Source organism: Elephantulus edwardii, unplaced genomic scaffold (genome assembly GCF_000299155.1).
Source record: "Elephantulus edwardii isolate Elephantulus edwardi_28Jun2011 unplaced genomic scaffold, EleEdw1.0 scaffold00055, whole genome shotgun sequence".
Lineage (NCBI taxonomy): Eukaryota > Metazoa > Chordata > Mammalia > Macroscelidea > Macroscelididae > Elephantulus > Elephantulus edwardii.
The window spans coordinates 13,385,751-13,400,014 of NW_006399805.1; the positions used below are offsets into that span (position 1 = coordinate 13,385,751).

A 14,264-nucleotide genomic window follows, 5' to 3' on the forward strand; every position below is an offset into this window, starting at 1 on the left:
ATACATGTGAGGTGTATAGACTACTCACAAGATCACTTTTGCCATCCCAGTAGGATTAAATGAAACAGGTTCATAGACAGGTAGTGAGGCTCAGGGAATCTCATTACCGTGAGGAAAGATGTAAAGAGTGTAGTGTGTGTTTCTACACAAGATAGGCCAAGAGGACCACTGTCAGCAGTAGCAGAGGTGGCTGAGAACCAGAAGCTGCTGTGAGACAGAACTATTCTAGAACTGCCACCTAGGGAGCCAGAGCCCTGGCTGGAAGGCTGGCAGAGACGCCGTGAATGGCAGGACTGAGAACTGTGTTCAACAATTTCAAGAGGGGGCATGCAAGCAAGAACTGACGGTGAGGATGGTGAGACTTCGTCTCCCTTACGTTGCTCCTGTTCTCATGAGGGACCAGTCCCCGAAAAGAGCATCCTACTTGGTAAATAAGTGTCAGCAAAAAGTGGAAGTTTCTCAGCAAGACGTATTGACACAATGGCCAAAACAATAATGAGCTCAAAGATGTTCAACCCTGAGATTGACTAGACTAGGCCACGCGGGGGCTCTGTTCCAGAGCTGGGTTTGGTTTAAGGCCCCCCCAGAATAATAAAGTCATTAACAAGAAATCTGGCTACTTTTAGATTACCTCATGTGGGTATTCATGATAAAAGCAACATATACTTCTATTCTGGCTTAGTTTTAATTTAATTTATGGTTAAATGGAGTCATCAATTAATTCTTTTTTATGTCCTATTAAGAAATATTTCTCTCAATGCTATGAAGATATTATATAACATAACTTTTTTATTTAAGGTATTGATGTACAATTTCCAAGTATCTAGAGTTAGAACTCGAGATTGTTTTGCTTGCACAGACATTTAAAAGGGACCCAGTCTCATTAGCTGAAAAGTGTTTTCTTTCACTCCTCTGTTCTAGTTTTGCTCTTAGATGCTATGTTAACCTTACATTATTCTTCCAAATATCTGTACATCTATTTCATCCTATTAGTTTACTTGTATATTTTTCTAAAAAGATAACAATTCTCTTTCTTTATCTTAGCAGTGAGCACGTGTAAATAGGCATTTACACAAAATGCGTGCTGACATTTTTATTGGAATTGCAAAACAAAACAAAACAAAACAACAACACCACACACACAAAACAGATCAGTGTTGGGATAATTAATATCGGCAAATGTGAGTCTTTCAATCCATGACCATGGTATACCTTTTATTTATTTTGATCTCGAGATGTTTTTCTCAATTTTTAAAGTTTCCTTTTCTTTCTTTTTTACCGACGTGAGTCAGGCAAGCCTGTTAGTGGAGGACTCCTTAAAGATTTTGCACTAACAGAGCAATAGGAAACTGGTGACTCTACCCTGTCAGAGGTGGGGAACTTGAGACCCAGAAAACAGGGAGTCCTGTAGAGTCTGGCTCTCACAGGTCCCCTGTATAATTACAATTGATTTTTATATTGACTTTCTAAAAGCCAATATGGTGTTCCTCTTATTACTTGCCTGGGCTTGTGTCAATGTCCCCTCACAGTTCTTTCTATGACATTGAAAAACTCATGATCTTAAGGCTAAAATTTTAAGTCTGTAACAGAAAAAATGTAAATGGAAAACAAAAAACTTTGGGATAATATAAAGTTTAAAAACATCTCTTGGTTGTGTATATTCCTTTTCCTCTTGGGGTAGTTTTCCTCATGCTCATACTACGAGTTGTTAAAATCTCATTAGAAGTTTTCCTTCTCTGTTGATGCCTGAGGTGTGGGGTAAACATCTTTTGGTTCCCCCAAACAATGCTATCCTTAAAGACTTTGAGCTTTTATGTTGTGAAGTTTAGAGAGGATCCAAGCATCAAACTCTCAAATAAAGTGTCCAGTCACTACCAGGCCATCTTACCTCCTTTCTCCAGTCACCAGGCCATCTTACCTCCTTTCTCCAGTCACCACCAGGCCATCTTACCTCCTTTCTCCAGTCACCACCAGGCCATCTTACCTCCTTTCTCCAGTCACCAGGCCATGATAGCCCCAGCAGCAGTGACGGTGATAAGGATGAGACTGGGATCCTGTGAAGGCGAGTGAGCTGTGAGGAGACTTTGGTTGGCATCTTTTGGGACAGAAATGTCACTCTTCATTACAGAGAGCAAGAAAACCAATGAAGCAGTCACCACCCAATGGCCAGTAAATGTGCCTCTCATGTCGTGGTCCTGACGGAGGAAGCAGGAAGCCCCGTCAGGGTGGACAATCATCCTGCTGCCTTTGCAACTGAAGGGGATTGCTTGTTAGCGTGCAACAAACACCGAGTGGGAGACTGACCATGTACATGGAGAGAAAGGCCAGCAGGTCAGACCAAGCAGTTCCTGCAGCTCAGCTCTTTGAGTTTGATGCATCTTGTTTATTATTTATCTAACAGTAGGAACACTGGATCACTCGCACTCTAAAGTAGTGTAACAAACACTGAAGGGTCCTATCTCCACCCTCCGAGCAGGGGCTGCCAGTGCTACCCACTTTCTAGCCCACTCAGATGCCCCGACTTGTGGCCACAGTTCTGCGCTGAGGGCCTTCTCTAGTTACAGGGTCATTTTCTCACCATCACACTCACATCACGTCAAGGTCACCCTGTGTGGCTCCCATATCACATCGTGGTCACTCTATGTTGCACTTCTCTGACCAGCAGGAAAGTGCCAGGGGGTGGATGGAATGAACTATTCAGAGGTCAGGGGATAATCAAGAGGTCAGGGGAGAGGAATCCCGGCCGAGTGTCCTCCTAACCTGTTCGTCCTCATGGCTTTTCTGTGAGTTTTACAAGAAGGAAAGCATGGGGAATAGAGTCACAACGTAAGATGTGCTTTACTGTCTCTTATCCTGTTTGTGGACCTTTCCTGTTAACAAGGCCATAACCGTATCAGAAGGCAGGATATCATACCAGGGGAGAATCAAGTTTTGCACGTGTACACACACACACACACACACACACACACACACACACACACACTCACTCTTCTGCCCTGATTACATTCGTTATATTCCTTTAACCCAGGCAGCTTCTGCTGTGATCAGCTTGACCCCTACATCTTATGATCTAATATTGTTGTTGTTGTTATGTGCCGTCGAGTCGCTTGCAACTCATAGCGACCCTATGTACAACAGCCCTAAACTCTGCTCTGTCCTGTGCCAATCGCACTGTCTGACACTCTCATCCCGATTACCCCAGTCACTGAATCAATCCACCTCATAGAGGTTATCTAATAGTCACATTTAAAAGAAGGCAGAGAAACAGCCAAAGCTAATTTAAACTTTGGATTGTCTCATACGGGTCAGGAAGCTCTGGTGGCTTAGTGGTAAGGAGTTGCGCTCCCAACGCAAAGGCACATAGTTCAAATCTACTAGCTCTTCTGCACAAGAAAGATGGGCAGCCTCCTCCCATGAGAGCGACACTCTCTGAAAATTTGCTGGCGAGTAGCTACGAGTTGGTTCCGACTTGAGAGGACAGAGAAACAATAAGAATATGGGCCAATGAAGGAGAAGAAGACCCTCAAGGAGATAGATTGGCCTAATGAACGCAGCAGTGGGCTTCGGTATAGCAGAGACGTGAAGATGGCATAGGGCAAGTGTGTGCTATCGAGCCGACAGTACCTCCCAACACATAACAATTCACTGTTAGAATCTGGATATGTAAATGACTGTAGAAAGAGGGGGTAAAGAATGTAAACTGCATTGAGTCAGATGAGGGAGACAACTGTTGAAAAGGGATATATGATTAGGTATTATTGTCATGACAGGAGTCCAGAACGAAGGCTGCACAGTGGAGTGGACTTGGGGGAAGGGATTGAATAACAATGAAAGAATTTTTTTACTTTTTTCTTTTTTAAATTTTTTCTTGTGTGTGTACCATCAAATCAGATCTGACTGGCATAGGAGGAGATTGTCCCTCCTTCTCCAGCAGAGCATCTGGTGGATTTGAACTGCTCACCTCTGGGATTGCAATGCAGCTTCTTGCCACTAGGCCACCAGAGCTCTCCTTCTTTTACTTTTTAAAAAGAAAAGTGAATTGAGGAGGAGTGATGGGCGGGGAGAAAAGTGCAACAACTAATGAGTGGAAATAATTCCATTCCATTCCAAAGTCTCTGTAAACTTTCGTTAAAATTATTAAAAAAAAAATAATGCTTTGTCAAGTGTAGGGTGAGCAAAAAAAGATGAAGACCTGCAGTGAGAGGGATTGACCGAGGGGCGGCCACAGTGAGTGCAGTCATGCTGGAGAGGGAGGGTGGTGCGGAGCTGAGGGCGTTTCCTTCTGTTGACATAGGAGCCCTCGGAGCCCACTTGACGAAACCAAGAACAGCAGTCAATTGTTGAGAAGCTTTACAATCTGTTTGAAAGAAATATTAAGTCTTTAATGTTCAGCGTGTCTTAAGTAGACAAGCCATTTTCAAGAGTTTGGAAGCCACAGCTCATGACAGGTAATTGTTTCAGACAGGGCAACTCTAGAGGGGGATCATAATCATTTTTGCATTTTTTTTTAATACGGTGGGAATTCACAGGTACCATTTTGATTGATCTCTGTAAAATGAGCTGCTTCCTCTCAATCTCTGGGAAGCAGGTTTTCTTCTTTTACTTACAGTTGCAATTCTGGTGAACATAACATTTGTTATTCTATCTTTTCAGTCACAGTATATACTCAATAAGCTTATATGAGACTGTACTTTTCACTCTCACTATTTTGAGTAATTGATAAAGGAACATCTCTTATGAATATAGTATCTGTTGCTTTATTGCTTTCTGAGAAAGTCAACCCTAAGATAGGACACTATTGGTTTTTTTACACTCTGCATAAGGCTAAATATCAAGTAAGAATTTCTTTTGCAAGCTTAGAGAAATAGCTAAAGATTGTGAATCTTTTATTATTATTGGACAATAAGCTAACTTAATGTTTTCTCAATAGCTTTTATAATCTACTTTTTTTTTTAAACTAAAAGAAGCCAGTAACGTTTTTTTTTTTAACATTTGGAATTGTATTTAAACTACCGACAGGAATTTTATTTATATTTTAATATATATTATCTCCTCTTGTACAATTTATAGCCTCTGAAAACCCATTGCAAAATCCATTCTGACTTCATGCAGTAAAAGTTGATATATTTATTATACTTCTAAAAACACATATTGTTGTTGTTAGGTGCCATTGTGTCGAGTACAACTCACAGTGACCGTATGAACAGAAGATCTGAACCTTGTCCCATGTTGTGCTATCCTCACACTTCCTGACACATAGAGCCCACAACTGTGTCAACCCGTTTGGTTGGGGTGTTCCTTTCCTTAGCCGGCCCTCCACCCTTCCCAGCATCATGTCTTTCTTTAAGGAATAGTCCCTCCTAGCAACAGACCCAAGTATGTGAGGCAAAGTCTCATCATTCTTGCCGCCAAAAAGCATTCTACCTGCACCCCTTTCAAGACATGTCTGCTTGTTCTCCTGGCCGTCCATGGGGTGTTCAGTTCTCTTCTCCAACACCACAGCTCGAAGGCATGGATTCTTCTTCTGTCATCCTTATTCATTGTCCAGCTCTCAGATGCATAGCAAGTAATTGGAAAGACCACAGTCTGAATCAGATGCACCTTGATCCTCAAACTGACATCACTACTCCTCAATAATTTGGAGAGGTCCCTAGCTTCATATTTTCCTAGTGCAATGCATCTCCTTATTTCCTGACTACTGATACCAACGGTGTTAATTGTGGATCCAAGCAAGATGAAGCTGTTGACAGTTTAATCTCCTCTCCATCCATCATGTTGTTGCCTATTAGTTCAGTGATAAGAATCTTTGTTTTCTTGACATTGAGATGCAATCCATACTGAATACGACATTCCTTGATCTTCTGAAGCAAGTGCTTCAAATTCTCCTCACTTTCTTTTTTTTCTTTTTTTCTTCCCTTCTCTTCCCAGTCTGATAAATTTACACTTCATCTTCCTGGAGGCTAGGTGGCTCACTCAACGGAAGCCTACAATATGGTTATGACTCTGGGTTACTGGGACATCCGCCGGCTGGCTCATGCCATCCGCCTGATCCTGGAATACACAGATTCAAAGTATGAAGAAAAGAAGTACAAGTTGGGGGACGCTTCTGACCATGACAGAAGCCAGTGGCAGAATGAAAAATTCAAGGTGGGCCTGGACTTTCCTAATCTGCCCTACCTCCTGGATGGGGCTCACAAGATCACGCAGAGCAAAGCCATCACGCGCTACCTTGCCCGCAAACACAACCTGTGTGGAGAGACAGAAGAGGAAAAGATCCGAGTGGACATCTTGGAGAATCAGGTTACGGACACCCGCCTGGAACTGATCAGAGTGTGCTACAGCCTTGATTTTGAGAAGCTGAAGCCACCATACCTGGAGGGGCTGCCTGAAAAGATGAAGCTCTACTCGCAGTTCCTGGGGAATCGACTGTGGTTTTCAGGGGACAAGATCACCTTCGTCGACTTCCTTGCTTATGACGTCCTTGACGTGAACCGGATCTTTGAGCCCAAGTGCCTGGATGCCTTCCCAAACCTGAAGGCCTTCATGGCCCGCTTTGAGGGCCTGGATAAGATTTCTGCCTACATGAAGTCCAGCAAGTTCCTCCCACGACCTCTTTTTGGAAAAAAGGCCCTATGGGGCAATAATTAGGCTGTGTGCGTCTATGAGCCAGAAGAGAGCCAGCCGCTGCCTGGAGAACCCCCAGCTGCCCTGCCCCACAGCACCAGACCTCTCTTCTGTTACCACATTTAACGCCATTCTCTCCCCAAGGTCTCTTCTCCCTAACTCCACCCCAATCAAGCTCTTTAAAGCTCAGCTCTGTTTTCCTTCAGCCAGGACCCTCTCTGGAGCTCTCCTCCCCCTGCATGGAAGTCAAGCAGCCCAACATTTCTCTAGTGTCCTCTCTCCTTGGAGGAGCTGCCTGGATGCCTGGCCTGGTGAGCTCACTCATAGGTTTCCTGTTCTGTCCTGGGGCACCAGTATGGCCAGTTCTATGGGGACTGCTCCTGTGTGGGCCCCATCTCAGCTGATCCCCAAGAAAGGGATGATTCGTGCTTGCTGTGCTTTGTCCCCTGGGTATCTAGCTACAGAAAGAACTTGAATGTTGATGATGGGGTTGGGAGAAGGACTCTTTTTCGTTTTGTTTTGGTGTCCAGGGCCTTGGTGGATTGCAGGGTCTGTGGGAGATGAGGAAGATAGAATGATGATTCTTGCCTCTTTCTTACACCTCCACACGCTTCGCTGTCTCACTTCATGGAGATCTCTGTAGAAAGGAGGATCCTTCTCTTCCTGAGCTCCTCAATTCAACTGCCCTCCAGTCATGACAACCTTTGTGGTTCTAAGTGTTTGGGGTGTTAAACCAAGGGTATCACATCTAGGGAGACTCCTCTGGTCACCTTCACCTAGAAGCTCCTGCTGATCCAAATCCACACCCCCTCTTCCAGTCCCGTAATAAATGTAAACAGAACATAAAAAAAAAACCAAAAAAACAAAAAAAAACCCCAAATTCTCCTCACTTTCAGCAAGCAAGGTTGTGTCATCTGCATAACACATATAACCACTAAATGTAAATACAGTTAGAAAATACTACATGAAATTAGATGCATTTTTGAGTTGTGTTTATGCTATGAAAATTAGAAAAAAAAGATCCTTTCTAGATACTGCCAGATACTCAAGCTGGATTCAGTAGAAGCCAGGCACCAACCATATTGCTGCTGTCAGATGGATTTTGGCTGAAAGCAGAGAATACTAGAGGCATGTTTACCTGTGTTTTATTCATTAGGCAAAGGGATTTGACTGTTTGGATCATAAAAATATTATGGATAAAACTGAGGAGAATGAGAATCCCAGAACACTTAATTGAGCTTATGCAAAACCTAGCAGAGACCAAGAAGCAGTTGTCTGAAGAGAGTAAGGGAACACTGTATGGTTTAAAATCAGGAAAGATGTACATCAGGGTTTCATCCCTTCTTCATATCTATTAAATTTGTATGCTAAGCAAATAATTTGAGAAACTGGATTCTAAGAAGAAGAATGTGGCATCAGAATTGGAAGACTCATCAACAACCTACATAATGCAGGTGACACAACCTTGCTTGCTGAAAGTGAGGGCAAATGACACTTACTGCAGAAGATCAGAGACTACATCCTTTGATACAAGTTACACCTTCACATCAAGAAAACAAAAATCCTCACCAGAAGACCAATAGGTAACATTCTGTTAGATGATGAAAATATTGAAGTTGTCAGCAATTTCTTTTTGCTTGAATTCACGTTATCAAGAAATGAAGATGGGGCGGGGGGAGGCAGGGCAGGGAGAAACGTGCAACAATGGATGAATGGATATCCAAAATCTCTGTGAACTTTCATTAAAATGAATAATAATAATAAAAACAAAAAATGAAGACATGTTTCCTTGGGGCAATCTGCTATCAAGAACCTTTCCATAGTGTTACAGAACAAGTTATCAAGTTGTTGTTAAGTGCCTTCATGTCAGGTACAACTCATGTGATCTTATGAACGGCAGGTCTGAAGCCTGTTCCATCCCATGCCGTCCGTATCATCCCCGACACATCCTTCTTGCTAAGGGTCTTCCTCCTCTCTGATATCCCTCCTCCCCTTTCCAAGCGTGATATACCTCCCCAAGGAATTGTGTCTCCTAACAGCACGTCCAAACTCCGTGAGGCTAAGCTTCACCATCCTTGCTTCTGAAGAGCACTTTGGTTGCACTTTCTCCAAGGATGTCAATTTAAAAACCAAAGGTGCACCTGATCCAACCCATGGTGTTTTCAAATGCTTAATATGCTTCTGAAAGCTGGACAATTTATAAAGAAGACTGAAAATTATTGATGTCTTTGAATTGTGACATTGGCCACAAGTATTGACTATTCCCTTGATTACCAAAAGTACAAAGAAGTCCATCTTGAAGGAAGTGCAGCTAACGTGCTCTCAGAAGGCAGGGATGGTGAAACTTGGTCTTGTCTACTGTGGGCATATTTAGAAGGAACAGATCCTTGGAGAGGATGTCACTCTGGGAGAGGCCAGAAAGAGAAAAGTACTCTCAACAGGATGGGCTGTCACTGAGGCTGCCACAGCGGGCTTGTGCGAGCAAGAGCTCAGGAGGACAGGGCGAGACAGGGCGAGGCCCCGAAGGTCTGACATTCACAGGGTTGCGATGGTGTGTCCTTGATTGGGTGACACCTAACAGCACAGTTCTAGATTTCCAAACAAGACAGGCTTTATAAGGTTGTTTTTATATTCAGGAAATGAAAAAAAAAATTTGGTTGTTGCATCTCAAAATAGTAAATTGTGCCAAAATAATAAAAAATTTTAACAGCTGCCTTAAAATATGTCCTGGTGCAGAAGAATTTCTAGAGTTTTCTACTGTCTGTGATCTCACTCCAATATTGTTAACATAATTTATTGCACAAAGGAAAAGGGTAAGGGGTGAGAAGAATCAATTTTCATGTGGATAATTAAATCAAATCCTCTACAATCTTTCCACACCCCTGTTCAAAGAAATTAGCCAGAACATCATGATAGAATTTCAATTTAGTTTCATAGTATTACAGCCCAATTACATTTTCTACCTCTGATTTTACCCCACCTCTTTGTCTACAGTTTTTGAATTAAGGAAGTTCAACTTAAAACTACATATAGCTTAATTATTCGAGGAGTGAAAACATTTCATGACATCAAGAGAGATCCTTGAAAATTTCTAATGAAATATGCAATTTTGAGAAAAGCATTAAAATCTTAGTAAATTAAGCTTGAAATGATCCAAGGCTGAGTTAATGACAGCACCGGGGACCACCGTCGTTCCTTTCTCGCACCATAGTCTTTCTCAGCATCTAATTCTTCTGTGTTTGAATTTCGTAGAAATTTACAAAAACTGTTTCCCAGCTAGCAAATTATATCTCTCAGAAATCAATTACATTTTCAGCACAACACCAACACTACACATCTTTTTATTAGGGAATAAAACCACAGGATATAGATAGCAATAAAACTGGAATTATTATACTGGCAAAGTCCATAACAATATCCAGTAATTTCAAAAATCAAAGAGAAAACATATCTAAGATCTGCTACTAAGCAGTATTATTTTCCCCAAGTTCACATTAATTTTCTCTTCCTACTTTAATGCAGTGCACACATCTACACCCCGTGCCCCCGCCCCCCAAACCTGTGCCGTTTGCTCTTGTGTTACGGAATGCCGGGACACTTCTCACATTAAGTCATCATTGGTACCTTGACGGTGTCCCTCTTAATTGTGTAATGAGGGAGGAGTGAGGAAGTAATGTGAGAGCAGATTTCATCACGTATAAATTGCAAGACATTTCTTTGAACGAATGTAATATATCAGCTTTCTGTTGATAGGTCTTGCGGGAATGCTTTAAGTATTCCTGTAAGGACTTAGGCAGCGTCGAACAATTTACTGGCGCCATTAGAGCATGGCCTTGTGTCTGGTTTTTGTTTCAAAGTATTCTTGGGGGAAACTTCAGAGTCTGATAATAGGGAACAAAAGCATTCGTCCAAGTGTCTGTGTTACCAACAAATATTTCAGATGGGAGTTCTTTAAGGTAAACCAGCAAGAACCTCTAATTCAGTCTCTCCTTAAAGGTTAAGTAATTCCAATTTTCCTCTACTATAAAAAGGAAAGCTCATAGGCTCCAAATTTCTTAGGCCTTGTGATACTTGCAATGGTGGAAAACGTCTTCTGATAGCTTTGATCGCTTTTAGTTACAAACATTGAGGGCTCTTAAAGCTTTAAGTTACTTTAAATGGCAAGGAAGAACAAAAATAACATGGTGATTTTTTTAAACTCCACTTAGAGTTGTCAAATGCTAAAATTTTAACATAATTATTTTTTAGTCTCCTTTGCTTTTTTTAAATAAAACTTTGTCAACTTAGCCAAACTAACTTTAATGCTGACCTTGGAATAGATGATATTGTATTTATTCTTCCATTTCTTTGAAAACACTCACCCAAACTAGCGAAAAAATAAAGCGCACACTCTATCAATCCACCTTCCAAGAGGAGGAGACACCGTCTCCTAAGCGACTGGTGGAGTTGAACCCCATACCTCCCAGGTAGCAGCCTAGCATGTTGCACTCTGACCACACAGAAGTTCCCATTCCTGACAGGTTCCCAGCACTGTAGTTCACACGTACTTGTGTTCTATGTAGTGGATGCAAAATGATATATCATGTTTTCAACCGACTCCTTGATTATTGCTGAAATGAAACAACTTTTTGACTATTGTCCATCTGTATTTCCTCTTTCATTAACTGTTCTATTTTCACCTGTTTTTGCCATTGGATTAATGTATTTTCCATGTTCTGCACCACAGCTCCTGGTCTGTTCCTGCTGTTTCACTCTGATTCTGGTTTCTTTCACCATATATGTACTTGGGGATTATCAGTGCAGTCAGACACATTTCTGCGTTGTCTTTGGATTTTTGTGCTTGAATACTATTTTCTCTATGAGAGCTTGAAGGATCACCCCTCTTATTTTCATTTCTGAAAATTCCTTGTTTTGCACTGTGTTTTTTTATCCATGTGAATTCGATCTTATAGGATAATTTGGAGGGAATAAACGTATTTAATGTTGTCTTCTTCATAAAGTCTTCCTTAACTCAAAACTACTGCACATTCTTTAGGGAACTGATATAATTTTATCTATAAAAATTAATTCATGCATTCTTAGAATAAAGCCTAATTAATTCATCATATTACGCTATGTTTTATAATAATGCCAGGGAGCTCTCGCGGCCTAGTGGCAAGAAGCTGCACTGCAATTCCCAAGGCACAGAGTTCTAATCCCCCTGCTGCTCTGCTGGGCGGGCTCCTCCCAGGTGATTATCTGCCTCTGCAAACCTGCCAGGGGGGCGGCTCTGGGTCGGTCCTGACTCGACGGTGCACAACACACTGCGCTTTACTATCTTCTTTTCGAGTCAATTTACTAATATTTTATTAGGAAATTATGTCATAAATTTATAACTAGAATTGAAAAAAAGAAAAATTGTAACTAAAATTGGTTTATTTCCTTTTCTCAGTAAGTGGCTTTGTTTGGTTTTTATATCATGTTAATACTAGTTTCATGAACTGAGTTGGTCGCTCTATTATTTTTTTCTTCTCTAAAGAATATTTTAAATATAAAGATTTGGAAAAAAAATTTGAAACCAGTTAAACTAGACTGAAATGTACTTAGTGGCTCTGTGGTCTGTGGACTTCCTATGTCCCTATATTTCTGAAATGGCTTTATTTTACCCTCCTTTTAAAATGATAATTTGGTTGCCTATGAAATGTTTCAGGTTCAGAATTATTCAACTTCAGGTCTTTGAAAACATTTGCTCCCTGACTTAGAGCGTCTAGTTCTAGTGATGTGTTGTCCTCTAGTGTGATTTCAGCTCTTTGATACAGAAGCTCCCCTGTGGTCTCCCACAGCTTTAAATAGTTTTTTCATCCTCTCTCTGAAATTTCTCTTCAAGGCTCAGGGGTACTTTTTAAATATGTACATTTTATTTGGCCTCCTTGGGGCCTGGGACTTGCTTCTGGATTGATTTCTAGGAAACCACCAGCCATTCTTGCCTTGACTATTCTCCCTCCCCGCCCCAGTCATACCATTTCTTCTGCTTCTGAAAGTGTTCTTAGGCAAGTATTGAGTGTCTCATCCCTCGCTCCTTGGCCGGCTTTCTCTCTCAAAGTTTATTTATTTCTCTCTGTCTGGAGTTCCACGGCCAAGGCAAAGGCAGCTGCTTCAAATCCACCAGCAGTTTGCTCTGCTGGGATTTGCAGCCTCTGAAAATCTGCTGGAAGCTCAGCTCTGAGTGCATTCCTACTCGACGACAATGCTTATGTATGTATTTCAAAGAAACAGCACGTGAGTTTAGAGAGGCTGGCGAGTTGGCAAGTCCCAGGCCATGTATCAGACCTCAGAGAAGGGTCTTACCCCAATTCTGGTTACTGTGGAGGAGGCAGCAGACCACTGGCTTCCAAGACTGACCAATCCCATGTCAGTAAGCAAGATGGTTCAAGTCCAAAGAATCGGAAGTTATGAATCAAGTACAGGATCCTGATCTAACAAAGAGCAAGTAAGCTTTGTCTGATGCCTTCAGGTGATTGGCTGCTTATAGCAGATCTCGTTATAGAACCGATCAGAACCTGTATGATTACAGGGCAACAGGTGTCACTAGGGGAAGGAAAACCTGAGCTCTCATCCCAGGAGGGACGGCAGCTTTGCTCCTGCCCGGAGAGGCACAGTAGAGAGGCTGTAACACAACCTGCGTAGCACAGATTCCATTTCCTCTGGACAGCTTTGAAGACTTCACGCCCTTAGGACTATTTCAACATGCTCTCTTTTACTTGTATGCTGTGTGAGGCCATTAATCCAAAGGTTGGCAGTTCACATCTGCTAGCTGCTTTGTGGAACAAAGATGGACAGTTTCTCCCCACAAAGGTTTACAGCCTTCGACACTCAGTGGAGGGGCTGCCCTGAGTCTGAACCAATCCAGCTGCACTGGGTTTGGTACATGGATGTAAACATTATCGTATATTATGTGGTTATGTGCACTTAGCTGAGAGAATCATCTTCAAAGGATGTTCTTTTTTTACTGGATAAGGACTCTCAAAAGCTGAAATAGGGGTTGGCTCCTGCTTATGGATATAAACAGGGATGTGGTTCATTATTTTCACGTGACTTTTTCCAATAGTGTTTTGGGCTAATGTGCAATAAGCAGGGAGTTTGGATTCAGTCTGCACAGCCAAGCTTAGCACTAGGTTGTATCCCAATCTTCCACTGTGATTTCCTTTTATCTAGGACCTGAGGTGACCCCAGGTCACTCAGAGAAGGGTCCCCTGTTCCTGGGCCTCTGCATCACAGCAGAGGACAGTGTCAAGTCACAGTTTGTCCAGACCTCTCCTGCTGCACCTCCCTATCCCCCCAGTTGACAGGCCCCAGAGACAATGCTGCTGTCACACCTTCCTAGTCCACTGACCGGAAGCTCTGAGGTCTGCAAACGGTGACTGTTGTTCATCTTCCAAGTTGTTTTGAAGGTGGTGCTGCCATTTTTATTTGTCTGATGATAAAACTACTTACTTTGTATTAAACATTTAAGAGACGTTGATAAAAAGAGAGGAAGGTAAAAAGAAACCAAGAAGTGAGAGAGAGGAAGACAAAATTAAAATAACTTGTAAATTGTGGAACAGACCACCAATTACTCCTATGCAAATTCAAGCTGAAGCTGAGGAAAATTAATCCAAATC

At 42.0% G+C, this 14,264-nt stretch overlaps 1 protein-coding gene across 1 annotated transcript; it reads left to right on the forward strand.

Annotated features, from left to right (window-relative positions):
• The first annotated feature begins 5,991 nt into the window (after positions 1 to 5,991).
• On the forward strand, positions 5,992 to 6,648 carry LOC102868769 (glutathione S-transferase Mu 1-like). Its single transcript, XM_006887184.1, has one exon. It carries the CDS (start codon positions 5,992 to 5,994, stop codon positions 6,646 to 6,648), a length of 657 nt encoding a protein of 218 aa, XP_006887246.1.
• The last annotated feature ends 7,616 nt before the right edge of the window (positions 6,649 to 14,264 follow it).

What these genes read in the sequence shown, in the direction of transcription:
- LOC102868769 (XM_006887184.1), top strand. Translation starts at nt 5,992, where the DNA reads ATGGTTATGACTCTGGGTTACTGGGACATCCGCCGGCTGGCTCATGCC.